The sequence below is a fragment of the Pterocles gutturalis genome, unplaced genomic scaffold (assembly GCF_000699245.1).
Source record: "Pterocles gutturalis isolate BGI_N339 unplaced genomic scaffold, ASM69924v1 scaffold21438, whole genome shotgun sequence".
In the NCBI taxonomy this organism is placed as follows: domain Eukaryota; kingdom Metazoa; phylum Chordata; class Aves; order Pterocliformes; family Pteroclidae; genus Pterocles; species Pterocles gutturalis.
The window spans coordinates 1-23,311 of NW_010126118.1; the positions used below are offsets into that span (position 1 = coordinate 1).

General features: G+C 38.3%; 2 protein-coding genes across 3 annotated transcripts; both read left to right on the forward strand.

The window, feature by feature from the left end:
- Positions 1-962: 962 nt before the first annotated feature.
- On the forward strand, positions 963-13,245 carry SKIL (SKI-like proto-oncogene). Of its 2 annotated transcripts, none has more exons than XM_010078868.1 (6): positions 963-2,235; positions 7,230-7,327; positions 8,746-8,984; positions 9,199-9,437; positions 10,514-10,738; positions 12,397-13,245. In XM_010078868.1, exons 1-6 carry the CDS (start codon positions 1,129-1,131, stop codon positions 12,556-12,558), a joined length of 2,070 nt encoding a protein of 689 aa, XP_010077170.1. In that variant the 5' UTR covers positions 963-1,128; the 3' UTR covers positions 12,559-13,245. The 2 variants fall into 2 exon arrangements, with proteins under 2 accessions (XP_010077170.1, XP_010077171.1); XM_010078869.1 differs by having other exon boundaries at positions 1,129-2,235; positions 8,746-8,960; positions 9,268-9,437; positions 12,397-12,831.
- An 8,653-nt stretch (positions 13,246-21,898) lies between these two features.
- On the forward strand, positions 21,899-22,124 carry CLDN11 (claudin 11; the record flags this gene model as incomplete). Its single annotated transcript, XM_010078870.1, has 1 exon — positions 21,899-22,124. A coding segment is annotated over exon 1 (226 nt), but the record flags the coding sequence as incomplete, so codon positions are not given.
- Between the last annotated feature and the right edge of the window lie 1,187 nt (positions 22,125-23,311).

Consider the following 23,311-nt stretch of genomic DNA (forward strand, 5'->3'; position numbering starts at 1 on the left):
TGCGCGCTGGGGTTGTCGTAATGAACGGGGAAACGTGTCCCTGCTGTGGCATGTGCGACTCGTGTTTTGGGGTTGCTTGTGAGTGACCTCTGTCTCTTTCCGCAGGTTATCCGGAAAGACTGGCAGAACTCTGTTAGCACAAGACATGAATTCACCCGATGGCTTGGTTCTTGCCTCTGTTACTAGTAACTTGGGGTGGGAGAATTCTGACACACGCCAGTGACATCTGTGCGAAAGGTGACTCTCTAGGGACGTTTGGTTTTTGCCGGTGATCTGGATCAGCCTTTATTTCAGGGATTTGTTTTTGAACTGCCATAGTAACTCTCATGGTGGTGGTGAAATCATGAAGTTGGCAGCACAATAAAGCAAGTCCTAAAGGTTGTGTTTGATCTCCGAGAACTGAAAGTGCTGAATAAAATTTTCATACAACTTAAACCATGGTTTTGGATTGGTTGCATTAAGATCAGCGTTCTTCAAACTGAGACCATTTTTCTATTTCAATGTTTCAATAGGGACTTATTTGAAAAGTCAGTATATTTTTTAAAGAAAAAAAGATCAAGGATGGACACACTTGTATTAACTCGTCATTTTTTACTAAATTGCTGTACAAGACTACTGTGTAAAATAGTGGACAGAGTTTGAAGAAAAACCTTTTGTATACATATTGCAGTGGTTTTTTTAATACGAGTTAATCGAACAAAGAACTATAAAACAAACTTCTGTAACCTCTCTTATTAATTTCATGGTATTATGTGCAAAATGGGTTACAGTTTTTACTGTCTCGTCGTTTTTTACTAAATTGCTGTACAAGACTACTGTGTAAAATAGTGGACAGAGTTTGAAGAAAAACCTTTTGTATACATATTGCAGTGGTTTTTTTAATACGAGTTAATCGAACAAAGAACTATAAAACAAACTTCTGTAACCTCTCTTATTAATTTCATGGTATTATGTGCAAAATGGGTTACAGTTTTTACTGTTAGAGGCTGAAGAAGTAACATTTTACTGAAAGTAGTGCAAAACTTGGTGTGCCTGGGGTAATCAAGATCACTTGAAATTGTTTTTTATATGAATAATCAGGAAAATGCACACTCAAGACTTACTTAATTAAAGTTCTGGTGTTTAGCCATGGAAAGCCCACAGATAAACTTCCCTCTGGGTCTAGTTTCAGACCAAAAAAGGAGTGGGATCCAAGAGGATGGGAATCCTCCATTAAAAAAAGCAATGACGGAAATGCATGTAAATAGCAAAGTACGCGTTGTAATAAATAAATTGCCAACAATAAAGAAGGAAAACTTGGACGAATATGACGAAACTCCTGTGGAGGCTGATGGGGAAAATGCCAAGCCAAACAGTACTTCACTATCTGAGCCTTTGAATTTAAATCCAGGTTTGAAACACACGTTGGCACAGTTCCACTTAAGCAGCCAGAGTTCACTAGGTGGACCGGCAGCTTTTTCAGCTCGTTATTCCCAGGAAAGTATGTCACCCACTGTCTTCTTGCCTCTTCCGTCGCCACAAATACTTTCTGGTCCGCTGCTCATTCCTCCAGACAGCTCCACAGAACTCACACAGACTCTACTGGAGGGGGAATCTATCTCTTGTTTTAAAGTTGGAGGAGAAAAAAGACTCTGCCTGCCTCAAGTGTTGAATTCGGTTCTCCGAGACTTTTCACTGCAACAGATCAATACGGTGTGTGATGAACTATATATATACTGCTCAAGGTGCACTTCTGACCAGCTTCATATTCTGAAGGTTTTGGGAATTCTTCCATTTAATGCTCCGTCCTGTGGGCTAATTACGCTGACTGATGCTCAGAGACTATGCAATGCTTTACTACGTCCTCGCACTTTTCCGCAGGATGGCAGTTTTCTCCCTGGTAAGAATACCTTAGCCCAATTGAAAGAGACTGGCAGTGCCTTTGAAGTAGAGCATGAATGCCTGGGCAAGTGCCAGGGGTTGTTTGCACCTCAGTTCTACCTTGCGCCGGATGACCCCTGTATCCAGTGTTTGGAGTGCTACGGGATGTTCTCGCCCCAGACGTTTGTGATGCATTCACACAGATCCCCTGACAAGAGGACCTGCCACTGGGGATTCGAATCGGCCAAGTGGCACTGCTACCTGCATATTAACCAAAAATACTTGGGAACGTCGGAGGAGCGGGAACTGAAGCATCTCCTGGAGGAAATGAAGGAGAAATTTAGTGAGAAAAATCAGAAAAGAACTCAGTCCAAAGTAAGTTTACCAACCCTTGTAAACCTCCCAAATCTCTGCTCACATGTAAATACTTGTTTTGGAAGCGTCTTGCTTGCCTTTGATAAGTGGGAATGCTTGTAAGATCAAGCTTACGCTAAATTTGTGAGAGAGCTTCACCATGGAAATACATTTCTCATTAAAAGGTGCGGTAATTTCTTTCCTCTTTGGGCAGTTAGTTACTTCATTTGAGCTGGTTTGGCTTTGTTGGTTCTTGTTCTGTTCTAAGGTATACAGTCACTGGAAGATTCAGAGCCAGTGTGGAAATTTTATTCTCCCATTTGACCTCTGAGTGTGTTTTATGGGGTATGTGTGGCAGCAGCTGAGCAAAGCAGAAAGGAGCTTGAAAATCAAGTATTACAAATTAATTCTTCATTTGTTATTTTTACTCCAGGACGCACGCGTGCAGTGTATGGCAGCTTGGCTTGCTAACCACCCATCTCATGACTTTGCGTGCAGGGTAATGGTGCGTTGATAAGTTGCTGTTGAGAAGCCCAAAGTCTGCTTGTTCAGCAATAGCTTTCTGTTCAAATGCCAAAAAGAGGGGGTTTTATGCAGCCCAAGTAATGAGCTGTAGGCCGTTATCTTGACAATGGTTAATAATAGATGTTGCATATTTTCCTAAAATACTGCTGCAAGTCTGTGCGGCGGTTCAAAAATACAGAGCTTATTTTTCCCTTAGAGCCCTTCTACTTTAAATAATAAGAGAAGCACCAGATAAATATTGACCATCATAGATTCTTCCATTCATAGAAGGTACAAATTTTGGGGTATAATTTGAACTTAAGAGTTTTTTAAATCATTCCGGCCCCATTACTGTGTTTCTTTTCCGTGTATTTGGTGTTTATATGTCTGTTTGATGGCTGCTGGTTTGATTATACATCCATTTTGCCTGTTGGATGTTTTGTGGTGGATTTCAAAATATCAGCAAGAGCATTCCAGCTGGTGGGGCCCAAAAAGGTGTGCTGTAGGTTCACACCTTTCAGCATAAACTTCTGAAAAGTTAGTTTTGCAGAAAGGCTTACTCTAGTAACAGGTATTTTTACACTTGTGCCAGCCTACAGTAAGGGATTTTAGCAGAAAATTGCCATGAAAGTGTGCAATATGGCATGCTGCCATGTGCTGAATTAGTTGAAGGTGCAGGCAAGTTCACAGGAAGGAGACTTTGCTTTTCATCTGATAAAGACATGGCAGTCTTTATCTTTGCAACGCCAGTGTAGGTAACAAACTGTAGTGTGGTGGATGTGTCAGCGGAAATAGTCTTCTATATTCATACCTATAATACTGATTCCTTTTTCACAGTAGCAGATTTTAGACCGTGAGATCTTTCAGTTTCATGTGTACAGATGAAAAAAAAAATCTGAAATTAGCAGTAACACTAATTTGTAGTGAACCGGTGCAAATGAAATACAAAAACTCCTTCTGGAGTCTTCCATTGCAGATCTGCATAGTTCTTTCTTGTAAAGCAGTGTATAAAATCAGAATGAGAGAGAAACTCGGTGAAAACTTGAACAGAGATAAAATGGGGGGAGGGTTCTTTTTCTTTCTGTTTTTTATCTCATGGATATTCATCTGCAAAGTACAGAAGATTAGAAGAGTTTAATAGGGGAATGTTGGAACGCGACCTCTGTTCCTTGTCCTAGGGGAGCTTGGGCTGCTTCAGGCGTCTCCATTTCTGTGGCATGGGAGAGTTATTAGGTACAACGTGTGGACATCACCTTTTCTTACGCTCCTAGGCAAGTTTATTTGCAGGATGTTCCGTTTGCTGGTCTGTCACCTTCTTGCCACCTTTGCTGATTCAGTCCTCAGAAGTGCCCATGCATCTCTGAAGTTATCTTGGAGGGCCCAGGAAGAACAGTTGCCCTTGGCTAGGTCTTTGTCCATCTAGGAATAAGAAATTATTAAGTCCTGTAGTCTTTGGAGCATCGTGTGCATTGCCTTTCTCCTTAGCATTTCACTCTGAGTGTATTCACCTCTCAGTGCAAATATGTGAATATTTTAAGAGCAGACAATGTAGTCACAAGGTTAATTCCTTTCTGTCCCTTTTGCTAATAAGAAAGCTGTAAGCTGTGTATTTGATTGTCACTGAGTTTCTAATTTTCCGTTGAGATCTAGGCTGCAGTGTAACATCCACCTGCTCTTCACGTAACAGCTGACACTAAGTCTGCTGATCTCTGCGCTGTCAGGTCCTCGTTCCCTTTGACTTTGTGACAGTTTCTGATGATCAGTCTGCACTAAAACTGTGCCTTGCTTCTCAGACTAATTCCTTGAATTGGTCACTGTGCATGGGGAAAAGCTCGCAATATGGAGAGTTAGCATTTCATCTGAGTACTTTTATAACTCCCATCTCTGCTAAAACTACTGGCTTAGTGATTAGGCTGAAACTGCCTAATATTTTTTTTTCTTAAAGAAGAGCTTTGTGCAACTAGCTTTAGGAGAAAAATAAGACATGTTTTTCATGTAGCCCTTTGAAAGAGTTTAGGTAGAAGTTGTTCAGTGAGTTTCAAGTTTACTCATATATTACATTTATTAAGAGCATCTAAACTAAACAGATTGTTAGTTTATGAAATATACATGTATGTAATGAAGTAGATGCTTTATCTCTTTTATTAACCTGGATGATGAGGAAGGAATTGTATTAGAAAAAGACTTTGTGTTTATTTACAATCACCTTTCATTTTCTTTCCTAAGTAAAAGTTTGACTGCATGTTGCGTAATTCATTTGCCAAATGCACAGTAATGGGTAGAGAGTAAAGTCAGTTTCCATTTGAAATAGGTGGGAATGTAAAAATCTGACCTAATAACCTGAAAATACATATTACCTGATTATAGTTCCATATAGAAATACATAAACATGTTAAAATGGACAAAACGTGAAATTAAAATTTGCTTACTGTATACTAGCTATCATATAGGTAGAAGAATATATGTACATTATTTAAATTATTAGAATGATCTGAATAAGTAGAAAAAACTTGACAAGTGTCAGGATGAGGCCATTTTTCTTGAGATTATTTGCTGTATTTAAAATCTTTATTATTTAAAGGCTTGATTATGAATTTACTGTTCTGGAGTGTAGCTTCCTTGTGCCCTTCCTCTTTTCCGTATGCATTGGAAGTGATTTGAGGAACTGCAGGATGGAGTTAAATTTCAGTTTCACTGTGGGAGCTGAATTTAGTGGGCTGGAAGTTTTGACCAGAATATTGTAGATAGGATATGGTCTCCCTCATGGTTGAGTGTCATTTGATTCTGCAGACCTTGGTACAAGCCACACATGTGTAGCTGGGTACTCCCTTGATTGCAGGATGTGAAATTCTGTGACAGTTCGTTTCAGGGTGTGTAAATATGAACTTTTCTGATAGTGCATCTTGTGTGCAAGAAATTGTGAAGATGTTGGAATGCTAGATGAAGCTTTCAGTACAGTAGGATTATTTTTTTAGCTTTATGGGGGGGGGGGTTTGTGTTTTTTGTTGTTGTTGTTGTTTTTTTTAAATTGAGCAACTTTCCAAAGGTACTGGGTTTCGCTGGAATGGGGTTAAACTTTCTTCATAGCAGCCTGTACAGTGCTGTGCTTTGGATCTGGGGCTAAAACAGTCCTGGTAACACACCAAAGTTTTGGCTGCTGCGGAACAGCGCTTCTGCAGTGCCAAGGGTTTCTCTGTTTCATGCTTGACCCCTGCAGTGAGTAGGCTGGGCAAGAGGCTGGCAGGGGACACAGCTGGGACAGCTGGCCCAAATTAGCCAAGGAAATATTCTGTATCATATAATAGCATGGTCATTGAAAACAAAAAAACCTGGTAAAAGAAGAAAGTGGGTTTTGGCATCCAAGGTGGACATTGTTTGGGGACTGGCTGGGCATCAGTCTGCCTGTGGGAGGTGGTGAGCCATATCCTTTGCTTCACTTGTTTTTGTGGTTGTGGTGGGGTTTGGTTGTTTTTGGGTTGTTTTTTTTTTTTTTCTTTTTTCTTCCCTTCACCTATTAAACTGTCTTTATCTTGACCCACCAGCTTTCTTGCTTTTGTCCCCATCCCCTGGGGGTGGTGCTGAGGGAGTGGCTTTGTGGCTTTTTTGTTTGTGGTTTGGGTCAAACAAAAAAGGGAGGGGCTGTGTGGCTTCTTGGCTGCTGGTTGGAGTCAACCAGTCACACCTTCTCCAAAAACCTGCTTCCCAAGGCTATCTTAATACAATGAAGTTAAGAATCAATTTCTTAGCTGTGAGTCTTGTTTAAATATAGGATGAAACACCGTTTGCTTTAAATTAATAGTAACTTTGCAGTGGATCATAAAGTGTCACCAGTAACTATGACTAAAGAGTAATTCCAAAAATGTTTCTTGAGACAAGCAGAACAAGAATTGCTATCCAAATGCAAAATGCAGAGTTTTTTAAGGTTATATATGCTGATGCACCTGAATTAATTTTGTTTGTTACTGCGAAGGGAATGGAGTTGTCATGTTACTGCAACAGCTTTGCCTGCTTCTGTAATAAAAATCTGTGACAACTACAGGAAATTCTGTCTCTGGAACACCAATAGCTGTTCTGTTTAATTCAGAAGATGTTCTGGTTTATTCAGAAGTTTTATTTTGTAATAATGTATCTGGCAGGTGCTTATTGTGATGTGGATACTTTATTGCAAAAGGCTCCTGCAGCCTTTTGGGGATTCTAGTTTCTGCTCTCTCTTTCTCTTAAGCATTTGCAGCATGCCTCTGGCAAGGTTCTGGAAACTCAGCAGAGCTTTAATATCAGTTTGTAAAGAGATTTTCTTTTAATTTCATCGCTACTTTGCCTATAATGGGAAATTGGAGGTAGAAGAAAGTTCTGTTGCTTGCATTGCCACGTGTCTACTCATTTTCCAGTACCCCAGTTTGTCTGGTGTGTGTGTATTAATGGTGTAAATGCCATTCCACTAAGGAGAGTTTATGAAAATGTGAATAACGTGTACCCATCTTCCGATTATGAATTTATTTTCTTTTCTTTAGGCAGATTCACAGCAGAGCCTGGAATTATCGCAGTGGTATCCAGTTATCAAGCAAGAAGCAGAAACTGATCCTCAGCCACCCTCCTTTTTCCATCCCAGGTAACTGAATTTCCTGTGCAGAACTACGAGCACCATATGTACAAGTTAAATATTTTTGGCTGTTAAAGATGAAAAAAAAGTACTTGCAACCTGAACAGTTAGGAAAACTCCACGGGATTGCACAAGAATAATTGAACCCTAACTTTTTATGCATTTCTTGGTGTAAATATTAATGAACTGCTTATGAGTGATTTTTGGTACGGGACTCAAGCTGTGATCTATGAGTGTTCTTCAGTAGCAATACAATTGAAATGTAGTTACAATTTCCCTTTTCAGAGTAGAAATGACAGAAGGTAATTTTTAATCTTTCCTATTATAACATAATGCATGCATGTGGAAAGCTGCATAGGGCCTGTTTACCATGAGTGCAACTTAATTTCCTTTCAAAAAAGACATATAAAAGGCATTTGAAGGCTTTATTCCACACTGGAACAATGGTTTCAGCTGAATTGTCTGTTGATTAGTTTCCTGGTTTTAGAAACCACGTTCATTTCCTTAACATAAAAAAAGTTTAACAAAGTTTATCATCTGCATCGAGGGAAATGTTTTTTCTTGACATACATCTTACCCTCATCCCCGTGTGGTTATGCACTTACCGTATATGGGTGAGATCAGGCTCTTTTGGCTAGCAGCGTGCATCAAAGCAACACACAGGCATGAAACTAGGTCCCACACAAACACATGAATGGTGGACTTTCTATGATGGTCCCTCGGTTTGCTGTTTCTATCAGCGCCTTCCTTTGGAACTAGGAGAAAGGAAAGTCTTGAAGAGAGCATGTTGACTCCAGCATTGTGACAGCGTTTTCTTGGCACTGACCTTACCTCATCTGGCACTCTTTTCCCTCTGTACTAGACAAAAGCTGAGCGGTTAGGTTAGAGCAGTACAGAAAGATGCTCCAGGACTCCAAGAGCTGTGAAAATGCAGATGAATTGGTCAGTATATGTGGGAAAGAAGGTCCAGCGTTGGTCTCAGACATGCTGCAGCCCTGTCAGTACACAGCTTTGCTATTTAAAAGTGATATGCTGATTCCTGCTACACTGATGGCTTCCCTCGTTCTCCATTGCTAATATAAGGACTATGAAAATGCTAGAGAGTCTGGATTCAGTGGCATTTTAATTTCAGTCTTTGCATTTAAATTAAGACTTCGTATGATTTTCTGTATGATTTTTTTATAATCAGCCATGTTTGGAAAATCCTCTTGTTTGATAGCCTCAAAACCTTGTCTAGATAATCTACTCAGTAAAGATTAAGTGGATCGTTAGGATTTTCTTTTGCATAGGAAGAATTTTAAAAGGACATGCTTATTTTTCATTGTCGCTTTTACAGTTTGAAATCAAATTAAACTTACTGCTCTCAACCAGTCATCATTTATTGTGCCTTACCTTTCATTTTTAATTTTACTGTTCTGCTGTTCCAGTTACTACCTTTATATGTGTGATAAAGTGGTTGCCCCAAATGTATCTCTTGCATCACAATATAAGGATATTGCGAAAACAACAGTCAAAGCTTCAGAAGTAATTAAATCCTCACCTGGACAGTCAGAGAAGAAACTCAGTAGTGGAAAGCACAAAAAAGCTGCTTCCTATCCGGAGCTTTCTCTTGAAGAACAGGAAAAAATTGACTTGAAAACTGGTGTGGAGCAGCATAAGCGTTTAGGTGAGTAGTGAAAATTACACTGAAGTTGTCTTGGTTTTTATACTGTATAATTTTGGAAAGCTTGACACCAAGCTGGTATTTTGTGATGGCGCTTCAGTTTTCCAAAAATTCTTTTTTTGACCTTTTTATAATCTTCAATTTTCTTTGCATTTTTTTTCACTCTGGAAGTTTAGTTTTCTGTTATTATTATGCTGTGCTCTTCTTGTCTCTATAGATCTACCTGTGTCAACTCGTTCTACAAGAAGTGGAAAATCTGAACGTGTTCCTTCCAAAATCACTAGAGACTCCAGCCGTGTTGAAGTAGGTAGTGATGTGCAAATGTCCCCCACTCTCATGAAGGACATCAGTTGTGAAGATGACAAGGGAAGGATCATGGAAGAAGTAATGAAAACCTACATCAAACAACAAGAAAAACTAAATGCTATTTTGCGGAGGAAACAGCAGCTTCAAATGGTACAGTGCCAATCTGAGTGCATTTCACTTTTTCATCAGAAAACTGTTGGTAGCTTGTTGGTTCTAGAATCAATATCACAGATTACATTCATTTAGAAACATCAAAACACACACAGGTAATTTCCCCCCAGCTTGAATCCAGACACCAAATCATGAATATCCCGTATGCTCATTATGTTCGAGTCCACTAATAATTGTTGTCTTTTCAGTTTGCAACTACTGTGTTCAAGAAGCTCCTTCTTTTATTTTATCCAAATGAAAAGTACGTCTTTGCTTTCAAATGTTTTCTGGACATTTAAGTGTTTTGGCAGATAGAGTTTAAGTTCTCTAAAATTTCCCAGTTGCCAGGATTTTAAAGATGCAGATATCTGTATTCTAAGAGTGATTTTATCACTGCCCTGCATAAAAAAGAATACCACCTTCCTATTTCTATTTGATAAGCCCTTGTTTTTAGAGGGATTTTATTAGTTTTTTTTAATCATGGATGACATTAGAAGCTGGTGTTCACTTGTGATTTTGCCTCATTTCTGTTTTCTGAATTAAGGGAAATACTATCTTTGCTTCTTACATTCATAGACCAGACCTAACATTTTAGTTTAGTTTATTTAGTGTTAAGCTCAGAATCTGTGAGCTCAGATGGGGCCCTAGAGCTGCTACTTTTAAGCTGCTGTTGGAGGTAAAGCTTGTAGATAAGTTAAAAAAATTAAGACTTTAAAAAATATCAAAATGCTAGTGGAAAAAGAAATCAAATGCATGTATTCTGCTTGCACTTTTTACATCTTCAAAGTTTATTTTGGTAAATCGGTGCTGCTTTCTGAGGTTCACTGCTGGAAATTGTGAATCTGTTTCTGGAAGCTCCGTGTACTTGGAAGTATAAATAATTTCTTAAAAATGAAATGCTCGATACAGAATCCTAGGCTGTCATTGATAAGTAGATGAATACCGTTATCAGGCTATTGTTATCAGATAAATGTGCTCTTTTTGGCCTCGTTGTTTCCAGATACACATTTAAATTCAGTTTTTTACTTTTCTGGTCTTAGAACCAAGGTGTATGTGATCCTGATTTTTCTTGACAGGAAGTGGAAATGTTGAGCAACTCTAAAGCTATGAAGGAACTAACTGAAGAGCAGCAGAATTTACAAAAAGAACTTGAATGTCTGCAGACAGAGCATGCTCAAAGAATGGAAGAATTTTATTTTGAGCAGAGAGACTTGGAGAAGAAACTGGACCAAGTGATGAAGCAAAAGTGTAGCTGTGACTCCACTTTAGAAAAAGACAAAGAAGCTGAATATGCAGCACAGGTGAGAAGGGAAAGTTGGTTTCAAACCAAACCGTATTTAGCGTATCAGGGAATTGTGAAGCTGTTGCTCAGCCACCTTAAGGTTTTATCTTCTTCGTGTGTTCTGATACCACAAATACCAAAATAGGTCACAGTGACAGCAATATTTATTTCCCTGTCTCTTGATTGAAACTGAGATAGAATGCAACTTACAGAAACATAGGATGTTATTGATGAAATATTAGTCTTAAACATAAGGTCTGTTACAATGTGGTTTTAATATATATATAGGCTCGCCCATGTTATAGAATTCAACATTCTCAATTCTAAAACCTCTCAACCACCTTTTTGTCACATTAGTAGCATATTTTGCTGCACTATCCAATGAGGCCCTTTATGTGCTCTATCAAAGCATTTGGTCAAGAGTTCTCTTGGAAATGAAAATCATATTTTTCACCCTCCTTCCTGCCTCTTGGTTTCATACATCAAAACCTATGGAGATTTTTCTTTCAATTTCGTTTTAACTTTTACTGTTGCTTCTTTATGTTGGAGTTTATTTGTGTCATTGCAATGGGCAAAATATAGTTAATGCCAAAGGGAGCCTTGGAATCCTTATTTTCAAAATTAGTTGCAGTTATTATTAAATGTATAGTGATATATTTTGTGCCATGTCACAGAAAATTAGTCTTTTTTTTTTTTTTGAAGTAAACAAAAGCTAAAACTTAAGCTCACTGAAGCTTTGTGGTCATTTGATCATAGCTGTGTATATTTCCTGTTTGTACTGTCTCAGACTAAGAAACAGGCAGTACTTGAGAGACAGGTTTTGGTATTTTTGGGGAGCAGGGCAGAGACTAGCATCATAAATCCTTCTCATTAATGTAATGTCATGACATCCCACTCCACAGATTCCTAGCCTTTGCTGCCAGAAATAATCCTCTCTGACTAAGGCCTGATTTACTAAACATCTGGTACAAGCCCTATTACTGCAAGTAACAACATGTTTTAATTTATGAAGATAATAGTCCAGAGCACGTTTTATGTGCCTTGTGTAGCTAACTTTCGTTAGAGGGTGAAAACATAGATTATTCCCCAAGGAGATTGGTTGTTTGTTTCTTTTGAAGTTAGACTTGGAAAAATAAATATGTTCCTTGCATGAAAGTTTACTCTGTTGTTAATGTGTGTAGCAGAGCTATCCTCAATATATAATTTGAACCTTCTCCTCCATTTGTTACATCTTATAATAGATTTTGGACCCTAGGTTCCAAGCAGTTGTCAGAAGTACCCGAGTTAAACACAGGTCCTGGCAACAGGTAACTTCCCCAAGTTGTCTATACAGCATTTAAAAAAAGCCTTAGTCTGATGTCTTCTTGAAACAGGTTGCCCAGGCTGCCCTTTCTCTCTGAGAAGTATGGACTGGGAGGAACCCTCTTTGTACATTAAACAAAATTCATAATTTGGGATTTGCAACTTGCTTACATGTTCTTCTTTCTGACATTTGTAGTAGGTAACTGCATAGTTCTTGATAACAGTACAAGATGAGCTGATAATACTGGTGAACTGAAATACTTTTCTGTAATGCATAAGGTTGTAATCTGCGGTATCTTGAAGTGAATAGCTGATGTTTACAAATAAGTTTGCTAAATTTGCTCTGCCTCTCTGTCTCTCCTCTCTATTTTACAGCTAGCAGAATTGAGACAGAGATTGGATCATGCAGAGGCAGATAGACAAGAGCTTCAAGATGAACTGAGACAAGAGCGAGAGGCAAGGGAAAAGTTAGAGATGATGATAAAGGAATTGAAGCTACAGATCTTGAAATCTTCAAAAAATGGCAAAGGAAAATAGAAATTGGAAGAGGAAGCATAACTGCGTCCTTCAAACAGGGTGCTTTGTTTTGTTTTTTAATGACTTGTGAGCAATTTCTGTGTGATGAGGAAAAGTAGTCTCTACAGATTTCTATTTCTCAGACAGGTCCAGATGAAGATATACATATATATAAATAAATAGAGATAGATAGGTATACATTTTTAGATTTTCCTAACCAATGAAAATCTGGATTTATTTGTACTGGTGTTTTTCTCAAACAACGAAAAATAGGAAACTCTTGATGTAGAGTGACCAGTTTCTGTCTATTTCTAATGCAGTCTTGAGGACTCCATACCTTTTAACATTGTCTGTTAAAATATATGTGGTGATCTTTATTTTGCTATCAATTATGCATCCAATTATAAAAGTGCATTAAAAACATTCTGAATTCTTCAATGTCAAAACCAGTTTGGATTTCAGTGAGAATTATGTGTTCTCAAACTGGGGAAAGTAAAGGCAGCTTTTCATCTCTAAAGTAATACTCAAAATCACCACAGTGATAGATGATTGATCATCAAAAGTGATTTACCAGTGTGAGCATTTCACATAATTGCATTGTGTGAAGTCAAGCTGATCTTTTCAGTATTTTCTATTTAACAACTTGTTATCAATCTAAAGAGTTTTAGAGCCAGCATTTGCTTGCTGTGCTAGAAGAAGAAAACATTACAGTTGCTTTGTAAATTAAAAAATTGACAATTACAATGGAATCTTTGGAAATTAAAAATTTACATATTTTCATTTGTTTTCTTCTATATAGTAGGTATGAAAGAAATGTTAATAAGAGGCTTAAAGGTGGGGCTTTTCCTTCTAGAAACTGAGAAAGGTTGACTTAACTGGTTTTCAGATACTAATGCTTTCAAGAAAAATAATATCTGTTAAAAAATATATATTAGTTTCTTTAGTACCCTAAGCCTCCACACTTTGAGCTTCTTGACAATTTGTAGATTTTTCTTTCATTACATAGAACAGGCCTTAACTGACATTGCGATAATAGCTTAAAAAATAAAATCCTGAGATATGGCACTTTGAACATCATTTTGATAGTCTCTGTATTTGAATGGCATGGTAATGTTACCATGAATTAAGAAATACAGCATGTTTGTTAAGCTATAACATTTGAAAATGTGTAGTTGTACAGAATTAGTTTTATGTATATATAACGTCTACTTGAGTACTTCAGAAGTCTGGTTCCTAGTGGATAAAATGCATGACTACAAAGTTGGATGAAGAAATACTTGTTTGCACTTCTCTCCAAAAAGTTTAATACAGCTGACAAATGTAGCTGATTACATCAGTGACCAGGAATATTTTCGCATTTCTAGTATTTTGCTACATAATTCTAACCTGTGCTTTACCTTCTGTTTTTGAGGTGCTTAGGTTTATTTTTCTCTTAATAATACGGTTAATTTTTGATAAAACCACTAGTAAAAGCCTACATTGTTTGTTTTTTTTTTTTTCCCTAAAATAGTGAAACTGGAAAATTCTGAGTTATTTTGTTTAGTGAGATACCAGGATTGAATATCACAGAGAAAGGTAAAATTGCACATACCTTTAAATTGAATGAGAAATGAGGTGGTAAATTAAATGTCATGGAGTCACAGGATGATTCTTTTATAGCTGTGTATAATTTTGTTTATGGACTCTGTGTCATATTTACTCTGTTGGTTAAGCGGTTGAAATGAAAAAATATGAAACAGGTTTTTTTTGTCAGGAAAAGAGGACCCAGATTACATTTTCCCCTTTTTCAACTCCATCTCCAAATTGTTGCTTCAAAGAAAAAAGAAAAAAAAAGCCTGTCTTTGCACCATAGTGGTGGTTTGGAAGGAAAGGTGCTGCATATAAATTATTCTGGTTGTGTATGTATCACTTGCTTTAAAAACCCAATGAATTTATTATAACAACCACCAAAAACATGGCTGTAGGGAGAGTAGGCAGGAATGTTGATGAAAGTGTGATTATTAGGGAATGGAGCTTGAAATAGTCCATCTGGATTGACAGAACCTACATTGGATTAGCTAGATGGGCAAGTAAGAAAACAATGTCCTGGGAAATTGAAAAGTCTCATCTGGGTATTATTAAAGAATCGAAAGATTCCGTTTCCAGTTGCTTTTTAGTATCAATGTTTTGAACCAGACTTGTTCGATTGTCAGTGTAGATAAGGCCATATAGACTTGTTTAGTACAGCTGCAGTAACTAATATACCACAGTATTTATGGCTTAGCTGTTGAATGTATGGAATCCTCCTGGGATTATTATATTAGAATACTGTATATTCCGTTTTCATTCAGGTCTTGTCTATGTTATGTGACTTCAGCTAAAATTTCCCCTTTTGCCACCAGCTGATCTTCAGCAGTGGCAATTGCAGTGGAGTGCTCATATAGCCCGGGTTCCTGCGCCTCAGCCAGCACTTCGGCCATCTCCCAGCCAGCTGTTAACTGCCTCGTGCTGCAGGCTACTAACAATGCTGGTGGCCATAGTTTGTACTAATATTTTCATTGTTGCAAGAACTCGAGCAGTTATATGAAGTTTTAGCAATTCCAGCTGCATATGAGGCCTCCTATCATTTTCAAACATCTGGCTGAAAAAGCTAATGGAACATTTATTAAATTGACTTTAAAAGTATCTCTGTAAATATTCCATTTAGTTAATCATAGAATCACAGATGGTTTGGATTGGAAGGGACCTTAGAGATCATCTACTTCCACCCCCCTTGCCGTGGGCAGGGACACCTTCCACTAGACCAGGTTGCTCAAAGCCTCATCCAGCCTGGCCTCTAACAGAATGCATTTTAAAATTTTGTAATCCTCTTAAAATTCTTAAATATTACTTTCAGGCTCTTTACATAACATAAAAAAAAAAAATGTCATATGTGTAGACTTAATTTTATACTAATTTTAAGTAATAATGTATACATAAATGTGCCATAGATTTTGTGTGTCCACAGTCTTTGAAAGATAGTTTTTTAGTAATTGTAAATAATACTGTATAAGTTCTAGAACAAATATATGTTGACCTTTTTTCACTACCTTATACTAGTTATATTGAATTGTTTATTTTACAGCCTAATGTAGGAATTTGGAATGCACACTTAAGGGCCCTCGCTTAAGTGCACACTTAATGGTAGAAACTAATTCTGTTATTAGGTCCTCACTTTTAGTCACAGCGTATTTTATGTGTTATTATTTGTTTTGCCTTCACTTATTGCTTGCTGATCTTTCAGGCAGGACGTCCGTTTCCCAGATAGTTGTGACAATAAGCCATTAAAAAAAAACCCCTAAAATTGTCCATATTTTTGAAAGTTGCATTATTAAATACCTAGACCAAGTTCGAAATTGCCTAGTGCACCTTTTGGAACAAAGTAAGTAGAATTCAAGGTGAATATCTGGTTTGCTCATATGCTTTTTTAAAAGAGAACTTCCATGTACTTTGTGTGCTCTAAAGGAGAAGAAATATAAGAGCTTGGAGAGTAAACCTCTTGTAATTTTGTCAGTCTGAAAGCACCCTCGTTTGCAGTGTAGCCATGTATCTATCCCTAGACGAAAGAGATTTTTATCTAAATCTCCAAATTTAGCAAAGTCTGTTTTTAGTTTTTGTAAAGCATATTGTTTAGCTTGAGTATTTAGATAAATGTAGTTATGTTTCACATTCTTAAACTAATTTAATTCTATATTTAATATATTAATAGCTTAGGTGTAAAATCATGTGTACATAGTAAAGGCATAATGCAATTAGTGAAGTAGGAAAAGTTGAGTGGGAGCATAAAGCTACTGAAAAAATAAGGCTTGGCCCATATTTTAGAAGTCACGATGTTTTATTCATACATTCTTGTTTTATATTGGGGGAGGGGATAGCTAGAATGTGTTATGAAATTTTTGGAAAACTTTCCTAGCATTAGTCATGAAGTTGGCCTTGAAATGCTGTCACGGTCAGCTTCCTAGAATTCACTTGTTTGTAGAGTATATATTTTGATTGTCAGTAAAGATAACAACTTTGTATTTTTTCTGCACTTAATTCGTGTAATTAATCCACACAACAGAGTTTTCTATAACATGATGGAAGTCGACAAAAGACATAATTACACCTACCTGTTAATCTGTGCTTGCAATATTTCAGTAGTTTTATTTAAGCTGTCACTACTCAAGCAGCAGAAAGCTGCAAATTTCAGTTTTCGTTTTGCTCATTACATTTGCAGTGCAAGTATTTTTGAGTTTTCATTACAGAAAGCTTGTGGAATTTTCTGGTTTTTGTGTATTTCTACTCAAAAATGCATCAATTTTTTGGCTTTTGTGAAAGCAGTTATTGCTTGCAAATTGCACGACAATTTTGTAGTGTGTTTCCATTAGAAAACTGGGTTTTTTCAGGGTTAGTGGTTCAGTTGCAAAATGCTTGAAAAAATGAGTTTTAAGCACTTCATCAAGCACAGCAAACAAATGTTATAAAATTTTGCTATTTGAAAATTGATTAAATGTAACAATAGCAATTGAATTTTTTTTCTTCAAATATAGATACCTCACTTAAAGGAAAGCACAGCTGTACTGTATTTCAACTAATTCTAGGAAGTAATAAAAAGTTGGTCTAAAATATTTTATTGCCACCATGTTGCTTTCTGTGATTGACAAAAATCTGTTTTTGTGTTTCCATACTCGCTCTCAGAAGTATTTATTGATATTGACATGCCAGTATAATTATCTTTATAAATTACAGAAAGTAGCTGCAAAGCAACAGTCTGTGTTAGCTCAAGGCAACAGGTTGAATGGCTATTCTGAAACCAGAGTAAAAGCCTGTGAAATCAGAGCATTCAACAATTTTTAATACTTTGCCAATGATGTACAGTCTTATTGTTAGAGTTGCTGTGGTTGCATTACATGACACACAAAACTGTCCTCTACCTCACGTGAGATTTAACAGATATTTTATATGGTTTTAGTAAACAAGATGCATCTATCTGGTCACTTAGTTTACAAATTTTGAATTATATTTATTGAAACATGACATACTGTGCTCTTAGCTTATACCTCAATTGTATTTTGTGCTGTTATCCATTTTCATGCCTTGTAAATACCTGTATAGATTGTGGATTCAGAAGCAAATAAAGAACTGTAATGTCAGAACACTTGTCTTTGTAATATTTTTGAATTCCTAAACTTGACTTTCTGGAAGGTGTTTAACAGTGGTGCTTTTCTAAGGAGGACAGTCTTCCTTGCTTTGATTACAGTAAATTAAAACCTGATTACACTGAAAGTCGTTAGCAGAACTCCCACTGCCTGCAGCAGGTGCCCAGTTTTCTAAAAGGCTTTTTTGGCACAATCTACAAGATCGATAGCCATCCCTCACCATGAGTCCATTTTCTAAAGCTCTTATGGCTCCATAAAGATATTATTGATGCTAGGATTTCTGTGTATCTTGACATAAACTTGGCATTTATATGTATAAATAAATACAACCACTTGTGTACTTGGCATGTTCTCTGGTGCACACCCTTTGTTGCTGGTTGGGTGCTCTAGAAGTGTTTCAGTTGTTCACACCCCTCCTTAATAGCTGAGTGATGAATGAGATAAAAATCTCACATCACTGTATAAAATGCTGAAATTATATAAAGTTAAAATCAGAAATGAGAATTATGCTTTATTTGCTGATGAAAAATGTGCCCTACAGTGACCCTCAGGTTTTCTTACATTTTATAAATTGTGTGGTGACATTGCTTAGCATTGCTGTCTCTCATCAGGGAGCTTAAATATCAGAAAATTAAGAATAGAAAAGAGAGGAAGGAGGCAAGAAGGAAAGAGGGAGCTGTTCCTGTAAGCTAAGTATGAATGGGTCTTCTGTTTAGGCTGAGCTTCTCCTGCTTATAACAATAGGCTATATTCTATTGGTCACTTAAAAAAAATTGATTGTAGTAAAAAAAAAACCCCACTTTTAATAATATTTTGGAGATTTTCTAGGTAACTTTATTCATTCTGAAGGTCAGGTTTTTTGACAGATAAGCAAGCACAGTCACATACACACGACATAGATCTTTTTCCTTCCCCCTTAAACTAGGGCAAAAATTGCTTTGTCCTTGTTTTAAGGTACTGCTCTTGCATGTAGGAAATCCTGATTGTGTTTCAGATTATTGCAAACCCTTAATGCTGCCGTGTACTTGCCTGTATTTTACAGCTGGAGAGACCTTAGCAGTATGAACTAGGATGAAGATGAAATTGGTAATATTTTGATAAGCTCAGACTTCAGTATGGAAAAAAATTAACAATGAACTCTACCATTTAACCCTATTTATTTCTGCATCCCATCTTATATTTTTATACTGCTGCATTTCCAAGTCAACGGGGAAGCTCTCAGGCTGAAAAACCCTGCAAAGAAAAAGTTCAAGGTGAGAAAAAGTCATAGGATGTTGATAGCTTGGGTAAGTATGACTGATTGCAATGCATGTCACTTGTCAGAGCAACAGTGCTGATCAAGGAAAAAGTGCTTGAGTGCCAGGGTAAAAAGATTGATTGTTTCTTTAAGGTGTCACACTGTTGCTTGAAATAAATGCCTGTGTAGCACTTGCTTTAAGAATGGCAAATTCTAAGAATATTGCCCTGTGTCAGTTTATTTAGTATATGGTTGGGAAGTCATTCCTTGTTTCTAATTTTATTAGTCTTGTGAATCATTGTTCACTTGTAGCGTACTAACTCATATTCACTGAAATAGTGGAGTGTTATTTATAACAGTAACAAAACAGTAAATGTTCCTTGTCCCTATCGACATGAATGAAATAATTCAAGCTGTGCCCTATGGGCACCAGGTCGAGTCCTGTTCAACTGCTATTTACTGAAGTGTTAAATTTACTTCTTGCCTCTTGAGCTGCTGCACACTCTTTGATAAATACATTTGTGAAGGAGAATGTGGCAATGTAAGAAGCTTTTGTGGTTGAGGAAACCATAACTACAAGAATTACAGGAGGCTCTGTCCACAGCCTATGGATTCATACCCTGCAGCATTTAAAAAAGCTGGGGTTCGTGCATTAGGATGCACCTGCACTATCACTGTGTAAAATGCTTTTCATCTCAGCTTTGGGATGAAATGGGATATCAAGATGTTGCCAACTTTTCTGGTATTTTGAAGAAAAATGAAATACTTTGAAGTATATTAGAAATCTAAATATTCGTGTGATTTAGATAAAATGTGATGTTTAACCTCCAGAGGACAGTGTGGCGGCAGTATCGTTAGATGACAGAGGTTGGGACCAGTCACCCCAAAGTGGTTCAGTATCCTTATGCCTGGTGTTAATCAACAATCAGTATTAAGCTCTGTGCATTTACACTTGATAGAAACAGATCAGGTATTTAACTTACAGAATGCAATAAAGTTAGATGGAGGAAATGCTAGACTCAAAAAAACACAGACTGAGTCAGTGAAGGGGAGAGGCAGGAACATGTCCATTTGTCAGCTTGTCTCCTTCCAAATTCAGGAGATGACACGTGATCTGTCCAACGCAGTTGCGTGGTCCAAGAAGTGGAACAACACTAGTTTCGCTTGAGAGATGATGAGTTTATCTCCTGAATAATAAATCAGCGGGAATATTGTTTGGAGAAAGATTAAATCCATCTGGAACAGGACCCTAGACAACATGAAGATGGCGGTTGGATGTAGGTAACAGCTTGCTCCAGCTGAAGTGGGTGCAGTAGAAGAATAACCTCTGTAGAAAGGTGGAATCACGTTTGGAAAGTCAATGGAAGGTCAGCTGGCAGCACAGCTTCACAAAAGCAAAAAACCAAGGGGTTATCAGCAATATAAAACAAATGTGAACGTAACTATTAGATTTCTATTTAGTATAAAAGCTCCTCTTCAAAGGTAATTCTCAATCATTTGTGCAGTAGCTCCAGTGTTCAAGTGAAGCTTTGACAAAACCAAGCTGTGGCCTCGTGACGCTGAATTTTGAATCTAAGGAACACGTGGCACATTAAGCTTGGGATGCTCTTGTTCATGCTTTCTACTTTATTTGCTAAAGAATGTGAAAAAATACCGGTGGATAAATAAGCAGGATATATTTCATTCCCACCACCTTAATTCTGGAGTGCAGCTTCCACTAGCCCGTTTCCCGTCCTCGCTGCAATGGGGCGAGCTCTCCGCTAGTGTTTCTTTTTCCCTGACAGCTCTAGGAATGAATCAAGCCCCTTGTTCTGTGGTTTTCCTGCCCGTTTCCCGTCCCCGCTGCAATGGGGCGAGCTCTCCGCTAGTGGTCTCTCCAGGAATGTCCTATCTGCCCGCATCCAACCCTCCCCTTCGCAAACCAGCGGCACCGGAGGACGCACAACGACGACATTTCGTTAGGGATGTGTTGGCACCTGATAACACACGTCTGTGTTTGTGAAAATACAAAGTAAAGTTAGAGGACGCACAACGACGACATTTCGTTACGGATGTGTTGGCACCTGAGAACACACATCTGTGTTTGTGAAAATACAAAGTAAAGTTAGGAAAATATCCTGTCTGCCTGTTTCTCTTGTTACAGAATGTGAAGTTTCTCTTCTTTAGACTTTCTGAAGCGGGCTGTTCCTGGCTCTGCCGGGTGGGCAAAAATTTACGTCCAAAATGAGTCTAAGTAAAAGCTGCTCCTTTCAAATTTTAGCATTCAAAAGTGGATATAACGTGCTGTTAAAAACACATTTAAGACCCCGTGAGTGTTAGTTGATACTTCTGAAAACCCTGGCACAGGCAGAGAATGCAGTGATGGGTCTCTGGTGTTTTTGCAGCTACTGAAAACATCAGGAAGGACTCCAAACTGATTATGTCCATTTCCTGCAGCAGTACTGACGGCTTTGATGAGATGACCAATTCCGCCTCTTGAGTAACTGTTCACCACATTTCTTGCCCCATCTTTCCATGAAGATGTACCAGTGTGATAATTTATCTTCAGCTCGAAAACACTGTCTTAATTTTTCTTTTTGAACAGTCAGGCTGTTTGCATTTGAATACAGCAGCCCGGTTTGTTTTTCAAGCACGGGTGGGTGTAATCCCATGTCTCCTCCTCTCCACACCCTGCTTCCCCTCCGACTCTCTGGCTGGACTGGCAGAAGTTGGGGCTCCCCCCTCGCTCCTCCCCTGTGCTATGGGGCTGGCGGCAGCTCTAACCCCTCCCCGGGAGGCAGCTGGGCAGAGGCAGCCGAGTGCCTGCGGCAGCACTCGGGGACCTCTCTTCCTCCCCAACCCTGTCCCTCCTCCTCGCAGCTGGCAGCGGGTCCCAGCCACCGGGATCTGCAGAGGGGAGCTCTACCACTGGCTTTGCTGAACCCCCACAGGCGCTCTCTGGGCCAGCTCGTCCCACCAAGGGACAGCCATGGTGGCCACCTGCCTGCACCTGGGTGGATTTATCTGCGGTTTTATTGGGTGGATTGGGGTGATTGTGGCAACGTCCACCAATGACTGGGTGGTGACTTGTGGCTACACCATTACCACCTGCCGGAAGATGGATGAGCTGGGATCCAAGGGGCTGTGGGCAGACTGTGTCATGGCGACAGGTCTCTATCACTGCAAACCCCTCGTGGACATCCTCATCCTCCCAGGTACGTGTGCCCCATCCTCCCCATTCCCACCCGCAGCCTTGCTCCAAGCGGGGCAGCTCCTGCTGTGGAATGAGTTGATGGTGAAGCTCCTTCAACTCTATCAGCGCAGGAAATGATAATTAAATACACTAAAGAACGTGTATGATAGCGCTTAACATGATTCTCATTAAATGATACCTGGTTTTAATTGTACCAGGTATCTTGTGTGTTATCTGTGGCTATTAAAGACCAGTTAATGTTTAATCATTGCTCTTAGTAAACGCTCACTGTTCCTTTCACATCTTACGTCTCGATTGCATTGCAAAGCACATGTAGGATATTGAGGTGTAACAGAGTACTTTGAGTTTTACTTTGAAATTATGATGAACTGTTACAAATGTTAAGGTTCTATTCCTTAAAATGATTTTGAGTATAATGAATCTTTCAGCATCTATTATTAATGTTGCTATGGCTTTTAATCTTTTGGAAGATTGTAATTAGTCTTGATGGTCTTGTGCTTCCCACATGTTCTAAGGCAAGACAGAACTCTCACACGGCAAACAGATGTAACTACATTTAACTTGTCTTGATATTTTCTAATTCTATAGTAATTTTCATCTAGTGAACTGCAAAGCAAAAATTAAGCAAGGCATTTCATCAGTACTAATACATCTTTTGAGCTCATTAAACCTGCCAAATTCTTGTGTGGTCTTGTCTCTGTTAAGTTCAGTTAATGATCGTACCTGTTTCGGTCACTGCTAACTCTATAGTGCTGCTTCGTTCTGCTCTCTTTTAGCTGGCATCTCCTCCGGCATGCCCCTTCCAAAGCTGCCAGGGTAGAAATAACCATTCCTTGTAGTTTTCTTTCATGTTTCCTTATTTATTTGTTTAAACTGTTGTGAAAAATAATTACACAAGAGGTTAGAAAGATTATTCCCGAATTTCTCTCTGTTACAGAGCACTGTCTGCGTCACATAGTGCTTAGCAATACTGAATCTCTCAGACTAGCTCCTGTTCTCCCTTTCTCTGTGTATGCATACTTTTATTTTAGTAGGTTTACCTTCCTTCTTGCTACTATTGTTCAATATAGAAGACAGAGAAAAGGCTTGCCCTGAAGAAACATTATTGAATGAAATTTAATAAATAGGTAAATAGGTCTTTCAGCAGCAGAAAGCAATGTGTCTCTCCAGCAGAAAATCACAAAACAA

Coding starts and splice junctions, on each gene's coding strand:
- SKIL (XM_010078868.1), top strand. CDS start 1,129: ATGGAAAGCCCACAGATAAACTTCCCTCTGGGTCTAGTTTCAGACCAA. Junction 2,236..7,229: donor AGAAAAGAACTCAGTCCAAA/GTAAGTTTACCA, acceptor TCTTTTCTTTAG/GCAGATTCACAGCAGAGCCT. Junction 8,985..9,198: donor GGAGCAGCATAAGCGTTTAG/GTGAGTAGTGAA, acceptor TTGTCTCTATAG/ATCTACCTGTGTCAACTCGT.